Genomic DNA, 18095 nt, shown 5'->3' with positions numbered 1-18095 from the left:
TTCATGTCCCCTCTCACCACATCCACAAATCTCCTCTTAGGCCTTCCTCTTCTCCTCTTACCTGGCAGCTCTATCCTTAGCATCCTTCTCCCAATATACCCAGCATCTCTCCTCTGCACATGTCCAAACCAACGCAATCTCGCCTCTCTGACTTTGTCTCCCAACTGTCCAACTTTAGCTGGCCCTCTAACGTCCTCATTTCTAATCCTGCCCATCCTCATAACACCCAGTGCAAATCTTAGCATCTTTAACTCTGCCACCTCCAGCTCTGTCTCCTGATTTTCTGGTCAGTGCCACCATCTCCAACCCATATAACATAGCTGATCTCACTACTGTCCCGTAGACCTCCCCTTTCACTCTTGCTGATACCCGTCTGTCACAAATCACTCCTGACACTCTTCTTCATCCACTCCCCCCTGCCTGCACTCTCTTCGTCACCTCCCTTCCACAATCCCCATTACTCTGTACTGTTGATCCCAAGTATTTACACTCATCCACCTTTGCCAACTCTACTCCCTGCATCCTCAACATTCCACTGACCCCTCTCTCATTCACAAATGTATGCCGTCGTGGTGGTCCTACTGATCTTCATTCCTCTCCTCTTTAGAGCATATCTCCACCTCTCCAGGGTCTCATCAGATTCCTACTCTCACCACAGATCATAATGTCATCAGCAAACATCACAGTCCATGGGGACTCCTGTCTAATCTCATCTGTCAACCTGTCCATCACCACTGCAAATAAGAAAGGGCTCAGAGCCGATCCCTGATGTAATCCCACCTCCATCACTCCCACTGCAGACCTCACTACTGTCACACTTCCCTCATACATATCCTGTACCACTCTTTTAGAACATTAGAACACTGTAGACGAGAACAGGCCATTCAGCCAACAAAGCTTGCCAGTCCTATCCACTTATTTCTTTCAAAAAAATGAAGTCAAGTTTTGAAAGTCCCTAAAGTCTTATTGTCTACCACACTACTTGGTCTCTTATTCCAAGTGTCTATCGTTCTTTGTGTAAAGAAAAACTTCCTAATAATCTTTGTGCGAAATTTCTCCTTAACAAGTTTCCAGCTGTGTCCCCGTGTTCTTGATGAACTCATTTTAAAGTCACCGTCTTGATCCACTGGACTAATTCCCTTCATCATTTTAAACGCTTCAATCATGTCACCTCTTCATCTCCTTTTTTCTTAAACTGTAAAGGCTCAGCTCTTTTAATCTTTCCTCAGAACTCATCCCCTGTAGCCCTGGAATCAGCCTAGTTGCTCTTCTCTGGACCTTTTCTAGTCCGGCTCTTACATACAGTACTTCTCTGCCACTCCCGACTTCCTCATACAATACCACAGCTCATCTCTAGTCACCCTGTCATATGCTTTCTCCAGGTCCACAAAGACGCAATGTAACTCCTTCTGGCCTCCTCTCTACTTCTCCATCAACATCCTCAGAGCAAACATCGCATCTGTGGTGTTCTTTCTTGGCCTGACACCATCCTGCTGCTCACTAATCATCACCTCCCTTCTTAACCGAGCTTCCACTGCTCTTTCCCATAACTTCATGCTGTGGCTCATCAGTTTTTTCCCCCTGTAGTTACTACAGCTCTGCACACCCCCTTATTCTTAAATATCGGCACCAGTCCACTTCTTCTCCACTCCTCAGGCATCCTCTCACTTTCTAAGATTGCATTAAACAAAAAACTCAACAGCCGTCTCTCCTAAACACCTCCATGCTTCCACAGGTATGTCACTTAACACTCTTCTGTTTAACAATTTTCATCTGCTCTATTGCTCCACGCTGTACTGTCCTGTCACATTACCATGAATGTTAACACGTCACCCTCCTTGGCTTTGAATATCTTTATTATTTATATATAAAAGGGGAGGAGAAACTCACCAATGGTTTGTATAATGGCATTCTGGACCACCCTTTCTTCACTTTCTTTGAAGGTGGAGTTAGCGTTGCCGCTGCTCGATGAGTAACGTCGGTCTCCAAGTTCAAAATCCACGCTTATACGCAAATGTTTCAGCAGTGTATTGAACACATCGAGGACAGTTGGACCTTGGGATTAAAAGAGTGAAAATTGTAATTAAAGAATGAAAAGAACAATAAAGATCCCAATGTATACACAGTCATTCAATCGGTCATTTTCTAAAATGGCTGTTCTGGGATGATAAGATCGCCACTTTTGAATGATGCGGGCACTTTATTAAAAACAACAAACTGCAACAGGCTTCTATTATTATAAGTTCGACAGACTTTGATATCTATTTATAATTCCTACTATTTTTTCTTCTACTGGTATTATTTTACTTTAATACTGTAAATACCACATTTCCACAGGGCTGTGTGCTGAGCCCTCTCCTTTACATCCTCTTCAGAAATTACTACAAACCCACCCATGACACTAACATCATAATAAAGATTGCAGAAGGAACCACATTGATAGGCCTGATCTCCAATAATGAAAAAAGCAGCTTATACAGAAGAGGTTGAGAACCACAACAACCTGGCACTCAATTCCAAAAACACAAAGGAACTGATTCTGGACTTGAGGAGACCGAAATACAGTGGTCACCATTCCCATCAGCATTAACGATAAGAGGATGGAGACAATCCAGAATTTCAGATTCTTGAGCGTCCACATCAGCCAGGACCTATCATGGACAACACACATGACAGCAACGGCCAAGAAAGGTCTTCAGAGGCATCACTTACTAAGGAGCCCGAAGAAAGTACAACTCCCACAACCTCTGCTGGTTAACTTCTACAGGTGCACCAATACAGTCTGTCATCATGTATTGCATTACAGCGGGGTACTCTGGCTGCACCTCTGAGAACAGGAAGTCCCTTCAGCAAACCGTCAAAACGGCTCCGAGAATTACAGGCATTCAGCTACCATCACTTTGTAGATATCTTCACAACCCGCTTATAGCAAGAAGGTTACTAGTGCCAATATAATTTGTGAAATTTATTGCAAAGATTTGCAATTCAGCTGAGAGAGAGAAAGAGAGAGTGAGAGATTGACAAATGACAGCTCTAAGTCACGTTAAGGTGATAGGCAGAAAACGTGTGAGGGACAAACAAGCAGGTTATTTTAAAAAGTGCTGATTGTCTTCTTGACCAACATGGTTAAAAAAACCCAGAGTCTGTGATAAATGATGAGAACAGGTGAAGGTATTAATAAGCAGCCAGTTCTTCTGGCAGTTGCCCATATCTGACATGAATTCTATGAATATGTAATGATGTGAGTGTTTATGATGACGAGGACCCAGCACAAGGTCAGAAGCGTCTCACCATGCCACCGACATTCCTCACTGCTGGATTCTCCCACTTGGCTTCTCTCCGGCTTCAATATGTATGTACACAGGATTACGCAGTATATTCTGAGAATGAATGTTATCTTTTAAAGCACTAAGGGTGCTCTGCCCCCTGCTGGCTTCGCTTGCCCACCCCTGTGTTTGGTTTACTGGATATACAATTTAAAGAGATTGTTATTTTCATGCATTATTTTTAAAAACTTTTGTAAAAACAATACTTGTCTTTTATTTCCAACCCCGTGCGTGGTTACATCTCTTTCTCACAAGATGTATAACGCTGCTTGCGTTGAACGCACGCTAAGGATATGCTTTCGGATCATTTGCTGTCTTTCTGCTGCTGGTGAGCTGCCTGTTCTGCTTGTCGCATGTCGTTGTTTTAAGAGCTGTGAGCACATGATGCTTGTCTGCCAAAAGCAATCCAACAACTGCTAGGTTAGATGTCTGAGGACTTGTTTTTAAATGATGGCTCACTGCCTTGTCCCGCGTGACGTAAAAACAATAATTGCCCTTTATTAACGGCCCTGGGCGTGGTTACATCCCTTTCTTGCAGGACGTATAACGCTGTTTGCGTTGTGAAGGGGGGGGGGCAGCTGCTGTCACGCTACCCGTCGATCATTTTAAAGCCTGTACAGCCGCTGTCCTTTTTGCCACTTCGTGTCTCTGCTGCTCACATTGTGATCTCTTCTCCGTGATCATAAATATATACACCTGACCGAATTGTGTTTTCTTTGAAATTAAACTTGTTGTTGCTTTAACTGTTGCGGGACCCCAGATTCTCATAGCGTATGGTTCATTATTGTGTAAATCTACATTTTGTGCATTGAATGATGCGAAGGCGAAAAGACTTTGTTTTCTGCTCTTTTCCTTTTACAGTGGAACCTCGGTTCACGACCATAATTCGTTCCAAAACTCTGGTCGTAAACCGATTTGGTCGTGAACCGAAGTAATTTCCCCCATAGGATTGCATGTAAATACAATTAATCCGTTCCAGACCATACAAACTGTATGTAAATATATATATTTTTTAAAGTTTTTAAGCACAAAATATAGTTAATCATACCATAGAATGCACAGCGTAATAGTAAACTAAATGTAAAAACATTGAAGAACACTGAGAAAACCTTGAACAACAGAGAAAACTAAAACTGCAATAGTTCACGTTATATAGCACTACCAACCGCTGGCTAAAAACATTTTTTTTTTTTTAATGAGTTTTAAGCACAGGGAAAAAAAATGAACATTTGAAAAAATCCGTAATTTAATAAACCACCAAGAAAAGTAACATTGCAACAATGCAGGCTACGAACCGATCGCTGTAAACAGAAGTGAAAACAAAATCAAGCCCAGTGCATTCTTTAACTGCTTTCCTACCTTATGCGTCCAGCTCTCTCTTGCATTGCCTGTGTGTGCGTGTGTGTGTGTGTGTGCGCATGTGTGTGTGTCACGCTCTCTCGCTCTCTCTCTTGCTCGCTGCACAGGGAGAGACTGAACACGTACAAACCAAAAGGGAAACTGGCTTGTTCGTATACCGAGTGTGTGGTCATGAACCGAGGCAAAAGTTTGGCAAACCTTTTGGTCGTAAACCAATTTGTACGTGTACCAAGACATTCGTGAACCGAGGTTCCACTGTATTTCTGTCCTCGCTTTGTCCTGCTATTTTTTCAATTACATCTGGTCCTGATGATTAATTTCCTTTTGTTTGCGCTAATGTGATCTTTTAGTCGTCGACGTTTCATTTATAACGTTTTGTCCTTTATACGCTTTATATGCACGGAGACTCCTGGATCTGTGTGTGCTGCGTGCCTTTACACTACTGATTTTTTTTTTGCTGGGCATGTCTTGCAAGAATCTCATGTTCTATATCCCCGCGAGACGCTCCGTGGCCGTTCTCTTTCGTCTCGTGGGTCTTTTATTTGTCTTCCGTGATCTTAACGTGAAGATCACGTATCTTCTCCTAGTCATTCCCTCCCACAGGATTTTTTTTTTTTATAATAGAGAGAAGTCAAATACATATGAGATCTGTCTATTAAATAAGGAGACTGTGTTTCTATCTCTTAAAGCAGTGAAAACTGATTAGGAGTGATCCCGAGTCCCACATGGGTCACGTGTAAAGTGTGTGACTGTGTGTGGTTGATTCAGATGCTCAGTTCAATCAGTGGTGGTCTCTGTTAGCGGAAGGGGCAGTGATCACATGTGTTAATTTAATAGCATGTAGTGATTTTTTGTGTGTATGGAGTCAAACCAGCAAGAGCATCCTGGCATACTGTATCACAGTAAGGCACGCCAGATGCACGGCAAAAGACAAGAAGGCTCTCCAGAGAGTCATAAACTGAACACAAAAAAATCACAACTCTGCAGTCTGCCATCCATGGAAGACATTAACCCAGAGCCGCAAACATCATTAAGGATCCTTCACACCCTGCTCATCACATTATCCAACCCGCTATATCCTAACTACAGGGTCACGGGGGTCTGCTGGAGCCAATCCCAGCCAACACAGGGCGCCAACCCACCGCAGGGCACACACACACACACTAGGGACAATTTAAGGTCACCAATGCACCTAACCTGCATGTCTTTGGACTGTGGGAGGAAACCCACGCAGACACGGGGAGAACATGCAAACTCCATGCAGGCAGGACCCGGGAATTGAACCCAGGTCTCCTTACTGCGAGGCAGCAGCACTACCCACTGCGCCACCATGTCGCCCAAAAAGAAAAAAAACAACAAATATACACAACATTCTTCATTTCATTACAACTCACCTATAGACCCTCTGGCGGCAATTGCAACAGTTTCTAGGATGACCTGCACCATTCCAGCCCTGACCCGTGGGGAGCTCTTCTTATGGGCATCCAGGTGACCCAGAACCTGCTGAATCACATGGTGAGAATGCTGGGCCTACAAGGGAAATAAAAAAAAAAAAAGAACAAAAATGTCACATGTGTGAATTGTGACTATGTACGATAGAACAAGTGTTGTTATTTCTACGTGATTTGTGACCAAAATGTCTGTAAATCCCCTTAAATGAAAGTCTGTGATGTGCACTTTAATCTCATATGAATTACCTGATTTGTCATTTTAAGAGAAGCAGATCACAGTACCTGCCAGACAATACAAAGAGTACACGACACGTGTTTTTACAATTTGGGGCTCATCAATTGTGTACGCACTTTTCCTTCCCCTTGCGGGGATCGAACCTCAGACATCGGCTCCTGAGGTGAAGCCTCAGACGTTATGCCACGGCGGCTGGATCGACGTCCTGTCAAATAAGTGAACCGGCCGCTGTGGCACAACGTTTGAGGCTTCAAAGCAAAAGTGAGTACACCTGATGAGCCCCAAACAGGGCAAAACACGTGTCGTGTCGTGCAGGTATTACACTGCATCCGGAAAGTATTCACAGTGCATCACTTTTTCCACATTTTGTTATGTCACAGCCTTATTCCAAAAATGGATTAAATTCATTTTTTTCCTCAGAATTCTACACACAACACCCCATAATGACAATGTGAAAATAGTTTACTTGAGGTTTTTGAAAATTTATTAAAAATAAAAAAATTGAGAAATCCCATGTCCATAAGTATTCACAGCCTTTGCCATGAAGCTCAAAATTGAGCTCAGGTGCCTCCTGTTTCCCCTGATCATCCTTGAGATGTTTCTTCAGCTTCATTGGAGTCCACCTGTGGTAAATTCAGTTGACTGGACATGATTTGAAAAGGCACACACCTGTCTATAGAAGGTCCCACAGTTGACAGTTCATGTCAGAGCACAAACCAAGCATGAAGTGAAAGGAATTGTCTGTAGACCTCCGAGACAGGATTGTCTCGAGGCACAAATCTGGGGAAGGTTACAGAAAAATGTCTGCTGCTTTGAAGGTCCCAATGAGCACAGTGGCCTCCATCATCCGTAAGTGGAAGAAGTTCGAAACCACCAGGACTCTTCCTAGAGCTGGCCGGCCATCTAAATTGAGCGATCGGGAGAGAAGGGCCTTAGTCAGGGAGGTGACCAAGAACCCAATGGTCACTCTGTCAGAGCTCCAGAGGTCCTCTGTGGAGAGAGGAGAACCTTCCAGAAGGACAACCATCTCTGCAGCAATCCACCAATCAGGCCTGTATGGTAGAGTGGCCAGACGGAAGCCACTTCTTAGTAAAAGGCACATGGCAGCCCGCCTGGAGTTTGCCAAAAGGCACCTGAAGGACTCTCAGACCATGAGAAAGAAAATTCTCTGGTCTGATGAGACAAAGATTGAACTCTTTGGTGTGAATGCCAGGCGTCACGTTTGGAGGAAACCAGGCACCGCTCATCACCAGGCCAATACCATCCCTGCAGTGAAGCATGATGGTGGCAGCATCATGCTGTGGGGATGTTTTTCAGCGGCAGGGACTGGGAGACTAGTCAGGATAAAGGGAAAGATGACTGCAGCAATGTACAGAGACATCCTGGATGAAAACCTGCTCCAGAGTGCTCTTGACCTCAGACTGGGGTGACGGTTCATCTTTCAGCAGGACAACGACCCTAAGCACACAGCCAAGATATCAAAGGAGTGGCTTCAGGACAACTCTGTGAATGTCCTTGAGTGGCCCAGCCAGAGCCCAGACTTGAATCCGATTGAACATCTCTGGAGAGATCTTAAAATGGCTGTGCACCGACGCTTCCCATCCAACCTGATGGAGCTTGAGAGGTGCTGCAAAGAGGAATGGGTGAAACTGGCCAAGGATAGGTGTGCCAAGCTTGTGGCATCATATTCAACAAGACTTGAGGCTGGAATTGCTGCCAAAGGTGCATCGACAAAGTATTGAGCAAAGGCTGTGAATACTTATGGACATGGGATTTCTCAGTTTTTTGATTTTTAATAAATTTGCAAAAACCTCAAGTAAACTTTTTTCACGTTGTCATTATGGGGTGTTGTGTGTAGAATTCAGAGGAAAAAAATGAATTTTATCCATTTTGGAATAAGGCTGTAACATAACAAAATGTGGAAAAAGTGATGCGCTGGGAATACCTTCTGGATGCAATGTAAGTCTGCACTGGAGGAGCTTCTTTTAATCTCATTGTACATGTATATCCTCTTTAATAAAATCCCTGTGTGTGTCCAGGTGTCCATGTGTGGGTGTCTTCTGGTGAAGTGCGCATGCGCGGGGCACGGTGCTATGCGCGATATTACTGTCAGAGAAAATTACAGGCGTTTTAAAGAAATACAAACCAGTATTACTGCGAGAGGAAATTAAAGGTACACAGTACAGCCACATACAAGCCAGTATTACTGTCACAGGAGATTAAAGGCATATTACCGACGCGCACGCCTGTATTACCGCCAGAGAAAATTAAAGGTATATTACGGACATACAAGCCAGCGGACGTACAAGACAGTATTACTGCCACAGAAAATTAAAGACACACAATACACGGTGGCAGCCCACGAAGAACGGTCAGCTCAGCAAGTAAACATCAACAAAAGAAAGGCTGAACGACAAAGAAAAATACGACCAACAAACAGAATGAGGTCAAGGTCCCTTGCCATTTAATATAGACTGTTCCTACTAATGTTTATGCACTACTGTTCTAGCGCCCATTACTGTAACGGGCTTAATGACTAGTAGTGACAATATAAGGCATTCTATTCTATTCTAGTCCTACAAAAGGATTTTAACACATTCTTGCTCATAATGGTACCAACGTCATACCAACGTTTTAATGCCATCAGCAAAAAATGTGTTCGCTTTCACAGTTTCCACGAAAAATATAAAAGTGCAGAAACTTTTTGAACGTCCCAAGACCTTGAATTGGATGTCAGTTTTGAGGGTGTATCCACCTTCTCTACATGAATAGTTTTCCATTTGTCCAGTCCAAACTCCACGTGGATGTCTTGTGAATACGTTTCGATTATTTCTAGTAATTGTTGTATTTGTTTGTTTGTTCCTTCATGTATCTTTGTAACGTCCATCTAGAATGGAGGTGATAGGCTGGTTTTTGACTTTGTACCCATATTGTGTGTTTGATCAGTTCGATATCGGGTCCAGAGCGAGGACAGAACCAGAGAGGGCTACGTGAAGCTCCCTGGGAGACACCACATCTTCTATATATTGTTGTGTTGTTGACACGTCCACGTGGTGCTGTCCTGGATGTAGGCAGTGCACGAATATACGGTAGGTCTTGAGGATTATGAAGATTCTGTTTTATGACACCCATTGCAGGCCCAAACTATGTGTTGTTGTTTGGCTCTCTTTGAATTCCCCTTCCCAAGATTTCTTCCATTTTTTTTTCCCCCGAAGAGGTATTATGGGAGTTGCCTTCTCGTCTTTTTAAAGAGTCAAAGCTTGGGGGCCATCATTTAAACATGGCCTGCCAAAGCCCATTGAGGTATTCTTTGTGTGATTTTTGGGCTATACAAAAATAAATGGCGGTTATCGTTGTGTAAGTGCAATATTTGCACTGGCTATGTGTGTAAGACACTGTTTTGTGGTCGACGGTGATGGCGATTATTTCTATTGTTGTTGTCGCCACTTGAATGGTTGCATTGTGACAAAAGTTTGCAGGGTTTTTTTTCTTCCATACCTGTATGGAGTACATGACGATCCTAAAGCAACTGACGGCAAACTCATTTGACTCCCAAAGACGATGGTTATCCAAGTGCCTGTAAGTAAACAGAAATCAAAAGTTTTTGTGTTAAAAAGCAGTTCAGATCCTTCACTCATAGCATAACGAACAACAATGGTATTCACCCCGCTCGCGGTTTTCTTTCTAACATTTTTATTCACCTCCAAGTACTCACATGCAAAAGGAGTAGAAAAATATAACCAGGCTAAGAGATGAAGTCAAGGGTCTCATGTGGCACAATGGTAGCGCTACTGTCTTGCAGTAAAGAGATCGTGGGTTTGCATCCCGGACCCTCTCTGTGGGGTGGCGCTTTGAGTAGTGAGAAAGTTCAAGTTGAAGTTGGGGAGCATACACTGGTACAATGCGTTGCCGCACCCCACCACACAATGAAACAACTCGGGATTCCAGTTGGTAACCCCCCCCAACCCAGGCAGACACATGCCCCAGTCCCGCCTTCCAGGAAATGACCCTCTATCTGCCGCTGCCAGGTGTTACGTGGGTGACTCCTTGGCCTGGTCCAGCCACTCCAGTCCCCAATAATAAGAATCCTACAAGCTGGATCACCCTCGGGGAAACGTGCCACATGGCCGTAGTGCCGTAACTGACGCTCCCTCCCATTGCAGGTCATGTGTCTCATTTGGGACTCCGTGAGCAACACAAAGTCAAACCAACAGTACCCAAGAATTCTCTGAAGAGACACACATGAAGGAGTCCAGTCTTCGTCTCAGGTCACTGGATAGCGTCCATGTCTCACAAACAGGAAGCACCAGGATTTGGACCTTCATCCTTTTGTAGAGATATCGGGAGCGCCACACACCCCTTTACAGAGACCTCATGACCCCCCAGTGCTCTCCCAATCCGTCTACTGACTTCATAGGAAGAGTCACTGGAGACATGAATGTCACTGCCAAGGTAAGTAAACTTCTCAATGGGGTCGCTACTCTCTCCACAGACAGACACACTGCTGATGGCCGTGCCCAAGAGTTCATTAAAGACCTATATAAATATAACGAGTTACTATTATGTATAAGCACTTACAGGGGATATTTAAAAAGTAAGTTTGAATTTATATGCATTTTCACTATTACTCACTGTTTTGTCATGGTAGGGTCCCTCGGATGACATACTTTCCCCTTCAGACTGTTTATTACTTAGACCTGTCATCTGAATTCTTCTAATGTTCTAATGAATCCCCTTTCTGATTGTTTGGGGCATCCAGAAAAAAAGAAAAGGTGAAGAGCGCTACCATCAGCCCTGTGTCAGGCCAACAGTAAAGCATCCTGAGACCATTCATGTCAGCCAAGGCAGTGGGCTCACTCACAATCTGGCCTAAGAACAAAGCCAGGAATAAAGAATGGGATCTAAACATCCTGTGAGAGCAACAACTCCGAACCATCCAAGAACAGTTTGGTGACCACCGGGCCATAAGGCAAAAAAGTGACAACTAATTCTGGCTCCATGGCCTGGAAACTCCTCAGACCTTAATCCCATTTAGAATCGTGGTGGGCGGGTGGATAAACAAAAACCCATCAATTCTGACAAACTCCAAGCATTGATCCATATTACTAAACGAGAATGGTAAACCGGATGGACGCAGGGACATCCGGCCATGGGCCGTGGACGCAAAAGACGTACTGCGCAGGCGCCCCACAAATCCCCCCTCCCTCCAAGCAACGGAAACCGGATGGAATGCAACGTAAAATAAGAAATGAGGCGCCGCGCCCATAGCACACAGAAAAAAGGAGTCAGACGCCGGCGCCGCATGAAGCCCATTGCACACGAAACGGGACACACACAAAGAAGAGGATTGAGACCCACGACACACAAAGCCCCCCTCCAGTAACTGAAATAAGAAATGAGGCGACGCGCCCCTAGAACACCAAAAACAAAGGAGTCACACGCAAGCGCCACATAGCACACGAAACGTTTCGCACACAAAAAAGACGATTCAGACCCACGACACACAAACAACCCCTCCACTAACAGAAATAAAAAGTCAGGCAACAAGCCCCTAGCACACAAAAAAAAAGAAGACGTGAGCGCCACACAAAGCCCATTGGACACGAAACGGGACAGACTACGGACATAGCACACGAAACGTACACAAAAAGGACAATTCACACCCACGACCACACTAATATGAATAAGAAATGACACACAAAGCCCCATTTCTGAACGAACCGTCCGTATTAAACATACGTCATCTCAACACATTCACACTATGCAGCATAGGTGGATCTCATTACAATGAGGCACTATTAACCGTTCAACCACAGAAAAGGCTCCATATTAACAGTGAGTGCGATCCTCCTTATTTACTTATCCATATTTCTAACGCTGAAGAACAAACAAGTCATGAATTCACGATCACGGGTACAAAATGATACGGCTCGGGTAACGGGACCAAACACACGAACCCGCATGAAAAAAAAAAAACACGTCGGCGCCTACAACGCGCTTCTGAAACTCCAGAAGAAAAAATGTCTCGGCTCCAAAAACGCAAAGCTCAACTAACACAGTTACAGAAACGAACCCAAATGGACAGACACAATGAACGTAGACGCATGCAGCGCGCGTCTCACAGTGCTGCATCGAAACAGGCACGGGTTCAAAACGAAACACCTCCCGTCTCATACATACAGAAACGGCAGCGAAGGGACAAAATAAATAAACGCAGACGTCTACAACGCGCATCTGAAATGCCGGAAAACAAGCAGGCAAGGCTCCAAAAAGAGAAAGCTCAACTGACCGACATACAAAAACGGGCAAGGCTAAATACAAACAATGCACGCTGTAAACTACAACGGGCTTCTCACACAGCACAGGCAAATCGATTACAGCTCCAAAACAACACGTCCCAAATACTGGACATACAACGACGCACCTCTCAAACGGCACAAGCAAAACATACACGTCACGGACATCAACGACAGACACCTGCTAAACGCTTGCGCCAGTTAGCTGACAACGCGTTCAATAATGAGTCCACTATTCAGGAAAATTCATTGGGATTAATGAATGTCATTTGCAATCATTGTCATTCACTTAACTTCCCTGAAGAAACAACTGGCAACACAAGTAATACATTTACACGTTGTTGTCAAAAGGGTCAAATTAGACTGCCTCCTTTACATTCATATCCTGAATATCTACAGAAGCTTCTAACTAACATGTACCTGAAAGAAAAAACTTTATGAACTGCATTAGATCCTATAAATCGGTATCCACTATGAACATGAACAGTAGCACTGCACGTGACATCCGTCTTGCAAAACTGTTAATTATTGATGAATGTACAATGGCATCCAGTCACTTACTCAACACCATTGATAAACTTCTACAAACGTTGATGAATAATAATATTCCCTTTGGAGGAAAGGTACTTTTATTAGGAGGAGATTTTAGACAGTGCTTAGCTATTGTTCCACATGCCATGCGCTCAGCTATTGTTCAGTCCACCTTAAAATACGCAGACAATTGGCATTGCTTTCAAAAGATACAGTTAGTACAAAACATGTGATGTCCAGATCCAGATTATAACAATTGGTTATTACAACTGGGAGATGGGACACTCACCAATACAGATGGACTTCAGCCACATATTATTACAATTCCTCAAGCCTTTATCTGCGACGACTTAGTTACAGACAGATTTGGAACAGCAATCTCATTAGACCAAATGCCCCTTTTAACACAACACACTATATTATGTCCAAAAAATATTAATGTGGATCACATTAATAACCAGGTCATTTCATTACTTCCTGGAGAGGCACAACTCTTTCTAAGCTCTGACAAAGTTGACTCTGATGACGACAATGACCATCTTCATTTGCCCTTAGAATATTTAAACACTATTTACCCAGCCGGATTACCACAACACAATCTTAGCCTTAAAAACGGAACAATAATCATGCTATTAAGAAACCTTAACACTAAACAGGGTTTATGCAATGGCACACGTTTAGTCATCAACACCATGACACACAATGTTATTCAAGCGACAGTTCTTACAAGATCACATGCTAACAATACTGTTCTGATTCCTAGAATTGACCTTACAAGTTCTGACCTGGAATTACCTTTTACACTTAAACGGCGAAGAGTTCCCCATTAACCCTGCATTTGCCATGACCATCAACAAATCACAAGTAGAAACCATGGACAACGTTGGCATCTACCTCTCTGAACCCGTTTTTGGACATGGACAACTTTATGTGGCCTTCTCACGAGTTCCACGTTCATCTGACGTTAAAGTTAAGGTTATAAGTGCTCCATGCCAAGGAAAACTCATTCAAGGACAACACACCATCTTTACTACTAATGTTGTGTACAAAGAAATTTTCCAATAAACCTTTACACTGTTGCTTTCTATATGCATCATCTACACCTTCACACTATTCTATATCTCATTCATACATCACGCTCTTTGTCATTTCCCAACACCAGGGGTTGGCGAGCGAAGCGAGCAGGGGGCGGAGCCCCCTAGTTATATCAGAATGGACTGCCATCAGTCAGGATTTGGCCCAGAAGTTGCTTAACGGCATGCCAGGGTGAATTGCAGAGGTCTTGACAAAGAAAGAAGGGCCAACACTGCAAATATGAACTCTTTGCATAAACATAATGTTATTGTCAATAAAAGCCTTTAACAACTTTAAATGCTTGTAATTCAACTTCAATGTACGACAGAAACATCTGACACAAAGATCTAAAAACACTGAAGCAGCAGACTTTATTAAAACCAACACTTGTGTCCTTCTCCAAAACGTTTGGCCATGACTGTACTGGATCTCTTACAACAGCATGACTTTGTGGTAGTTGAGTCCGTGTGCTGAACTGAGCAGCCTGCAGTCCAGACCTTTCACTGATTGAAAGCAGTTGGCGCATCATGAAATGAAAAAATACGACAAAGACGACCCAGGATTGTTGAGCTGTTAGAATAATAATAATAATAATACATTTTATTTATTTGTAGGTGCCTTTCTAAACACTGAAGGACACTGAACAATAGATAAAACACAGATTATAAACAAAAGTAAAATACAAATATTAAAATCAGACAGAACAATTGTAATCAAAGAGAAAAAGCAGTCTTAAAGAAATGAGTTTTAAGTTTAGATTTGAAAAGTGAAAAGGATTCAATATTTCTAAGCTCAGATGGTAGTGAGTTCCAGAGCTGGGGAGCAGAACAACTGAATGGTGGTAAGACAAGCGAAGGGGACAGTCAAGTGGATGGAGGAAGAGGATCTAAGGGTACAGGAGGGAACGGCAACATGGAGGAGGTCAGACAGATATGGAGGGGCGAGGTTGTGGAGAGCCTTAAAAGTTAACAGAAGAATTTTGAATTGAATTCGGAACTTAATTGGAAGCCAATGAAGCTGCTGCAAATCGGGAGTGATATGGTGAATAGAGGGGGTTCTAGTAATGATGTGGGCAGCTGAATTCTGGACAAGTTGAATCTTACAAAGAAATTTGCGAGAAAGAACAAAGAAAAGGGAATTGAAATAATCCAGACGAGAAGTGACAAGGCTATGAACAAGGATAGCAGTGGTGTGGGGTGAATACCATTAAAGTTACTGTTATGGTGTATAAAATCTGTACATTTTGGTTTCCATTATATTTTGTTCGAGACAAGACAACAGATGAACTAAGACAGATCAAAGCAGGTTTTCTTATACCTCACTTTTAAAACAGCTGTTTCCAACATTGAAAGGAAGACATTCTGAATGCTCAATTATTTTACAACCTGGGAAAGGATGCTGAGCTGACACCTCAGGCTATTGATTACTTTAACGATTGAGTTTATGGCCTGGGAAAGGGAAACAGGCAATATCAAAGAACTTTATTATTTGGGAAAGAGTTTGAGCAAAATTCATCAATCACATTGACAGCCAGCCAATCAGGTGTATGTGTTGTGAAACCAAGGCATGATATTTCATAATAAATATGCCTTGGTTTGGAAGAGGAGAAGAAGGAGGAGAAGAAGAAGAGGAGAAGGAGGAAGAGAAGAAGGAGAAGAAGAGAAGCAGAGGAAGACGGCATTGGTCGTCAGAAAGGCATCATGAACATTGATTGCTAAATCAAACGCCTCCCTGGGACATTCATCCTTGCCATCTGTAACTTTTTCGTAAGCTTTTCCTAAAGACTATTGTGATGGACGACCGGCTATGGAGTCCGGTCGCCACCCCCAGGCCGCTAGGAGGAGCCCTCCGGACAGCATATTCGTGCCCCGAGTTCCAGCAGGGCCTCATGGACTTTGTAGTGTTGTGACACAGCCCTGCTGGATACCTTGGGGTCCGCCAGGAGTCGCTGTAGGGGGGCTAGTGGGCTCTTGCATGCCCTATAACCCGGGAGTGCGTGTCAGTCACGTGACTGGAGGAAGCGACGTGCTCCCGGGATGAAGAAGAGGACTGTTTGCCCTGACCCGGAAGGAAATGGACTTGTGGGTTGTGCTTGGAACCACTTCCGGGTCAGGAGCTATAAAAGGACTAAGGAAAGCCCAGAACACTGAGCTGAGCTGGGAGGTAGGAGGGCGAAGTGTCTGGGAGTGGAGGATTGTGTTATTGGAGAAGTCTTTATTGTGTTTATGAGTGTGGGGAGGAGAGTGCTTGGTGCACTATTGTATAATAAAAAGAAGAATTATTATACATTCACCTGGTGTCAAGAGTGGTACCTGAGGGTTCGAGAGGTGGACAAACGCTATATCTGCTACACTATATATATTCAGACTTTTCTATCAGTACCTCCATCCATCCATTTTCCAACCCGCTGAATCCAAACACAGGGTCACAGGGGTCTGCTGGAGCCAATCCCAGCCAACACAGGGCACAAGACAGGGAACCAATCCTGGGCAGGGTGCCAACCCACCACAGTCTATCAGTACCTATTTTCTATTATTCTTTGTTCCAGTGGTATTATTATTATTCTTGTAATAAATACCATGCTGCTTTTAACTTTCTATGCTTTGTCTTAATGTCTAGAGTGATTGAATTAATAAGTTAAGATTTCTTTGAGCACCTGGTGTAGCCAGATTTTTGCCATTATTTCTGTGCTGCGAGGTTTATAAGGCTGAGAGTGAGAGTGCCACTCAAAAGAAGGGACAGTACGATAAAAAGAATGTATTCTTGGCTGATAAATTTGTGAATGTGAATTTCCCATTGGGATTAATAAAGTATCTATCTATCTATCTATCTATCTATCTATCTATCTATCTATCTATCTATCTATCTATCTATCTATCTATCTATCTATCTATCTATCTATCTATCTATCTATCTATCTATCTATCTATCTATCTATCTATCTATCTATCTATCTATCTAAATGGCCTATAGTCAAGAGTGCTGAGTCTTTGTACAGGTGCTGGTCATAAAATTAGAATATCATGACAAAGTTGATTTATTTCAGTAATTCCATTCAATAAGTGAAACTTGTATATTAGATTCATTCATCACACACAGACTTTCTTTTAATGTTGATGATTATAACTGACAACTAATGAAAGTCCCAAATTCAGTATCTCGGAAAAAATAGAAATAGAATATCAGTTAAGACCAATGCAAAAAAAGGATTTTTAGAAATGTTGGCCAACTGAAAGGTATGAACATGAAAAGTATGAGCATGTACAGCACTCAATATTTAGTTGGGGCTCCTTTGGCCTGGATTACTGCAGCAATGCGGCGTGGCATGGAGTCGATCAGTCTGTGGCACCGCTCAGGTGTTATGAGAGCCCATGTTGCTCTGATAGTGGCCTTCAGCTCTTCTGAATTGTTGGGTCTGGTGTATTGCATCTTCCTCTTCACAATACCCCATACATTTTCTATGGGGTTAAGGTCAGGCAAGTTTGCTGGCCAATCAAGAACAGGGATATCATGGTCCTTAAACCAGGTACTGGTAGCTTTGGCACTGTGTGCAGGTGCCAGGTCCTGTTGGAAAATGAAATCTGCATCTCCGTAAAGTTCGTCAGCAGCAGGAAGCATGAAGTGCTCTAAAACTTCCTGGTAGACGGCTGCGTTGACCTTGGACCTCAGAAAACACAATGGACCAACACCAGCAGATGACATGGCACCCCAAACCATCACTGACTGTGGAAACTCTACACTGGACCTCACACAACGTGGATTCTGTGCCTCTCCTCTCTTCCTCCAGACTCTGGGACCTTGATTTCCAAAGGAAATGCAAAAT

The 18095-nt window shown here is 43.4% G+C and overlaps 1 protein-coding gene across 1 annotated transcript in view; it reads right to left on the bottom strand.

The window, feature by feature from the left end:
* Window positions 1-18095, bottom strand: part of efr3a (EFR3 homolog A (S. cerevisiae)) — a 313432-nt gene that overhangs the window by 67857 nt on the left and 227480 nt on the right. The window contains exons 9-11 of the mRNA XM_051928967.1: window positions 9870-9948; window positions 6080-6215; window positions 1891-2055 (exon numbers count right to left, since the gene is read on the bottom strand). Coding sequence (XP_051784927.1) covers window positions 1891-2055; window positions 6080-6215; window positions 9870-9948 — 380 coding nt within the window. The remainder of the gene's footprint in view (window positions 1-1890; window positions 2056-6079; window positions 6216-9869; window positions 9949-18095) is intronic.

Source organism: Erpetoichthys calabaricus, chromosome 6, assembly GCF_900747795.2.
Source record: "Erpetoichthys calabaricus chromosome 6, fErpCal1.3, whole genome shotgun sequence".
NCBI lineage: Eukaryota > Metazoa > Chordata > Cladistia > Polypteriformes > Polypteridae > Erpetoichthys > Erpetoichthys calabaricus.
This window is presented reverse-complemented; position numbering and strand designations above follow the sequence as displayed.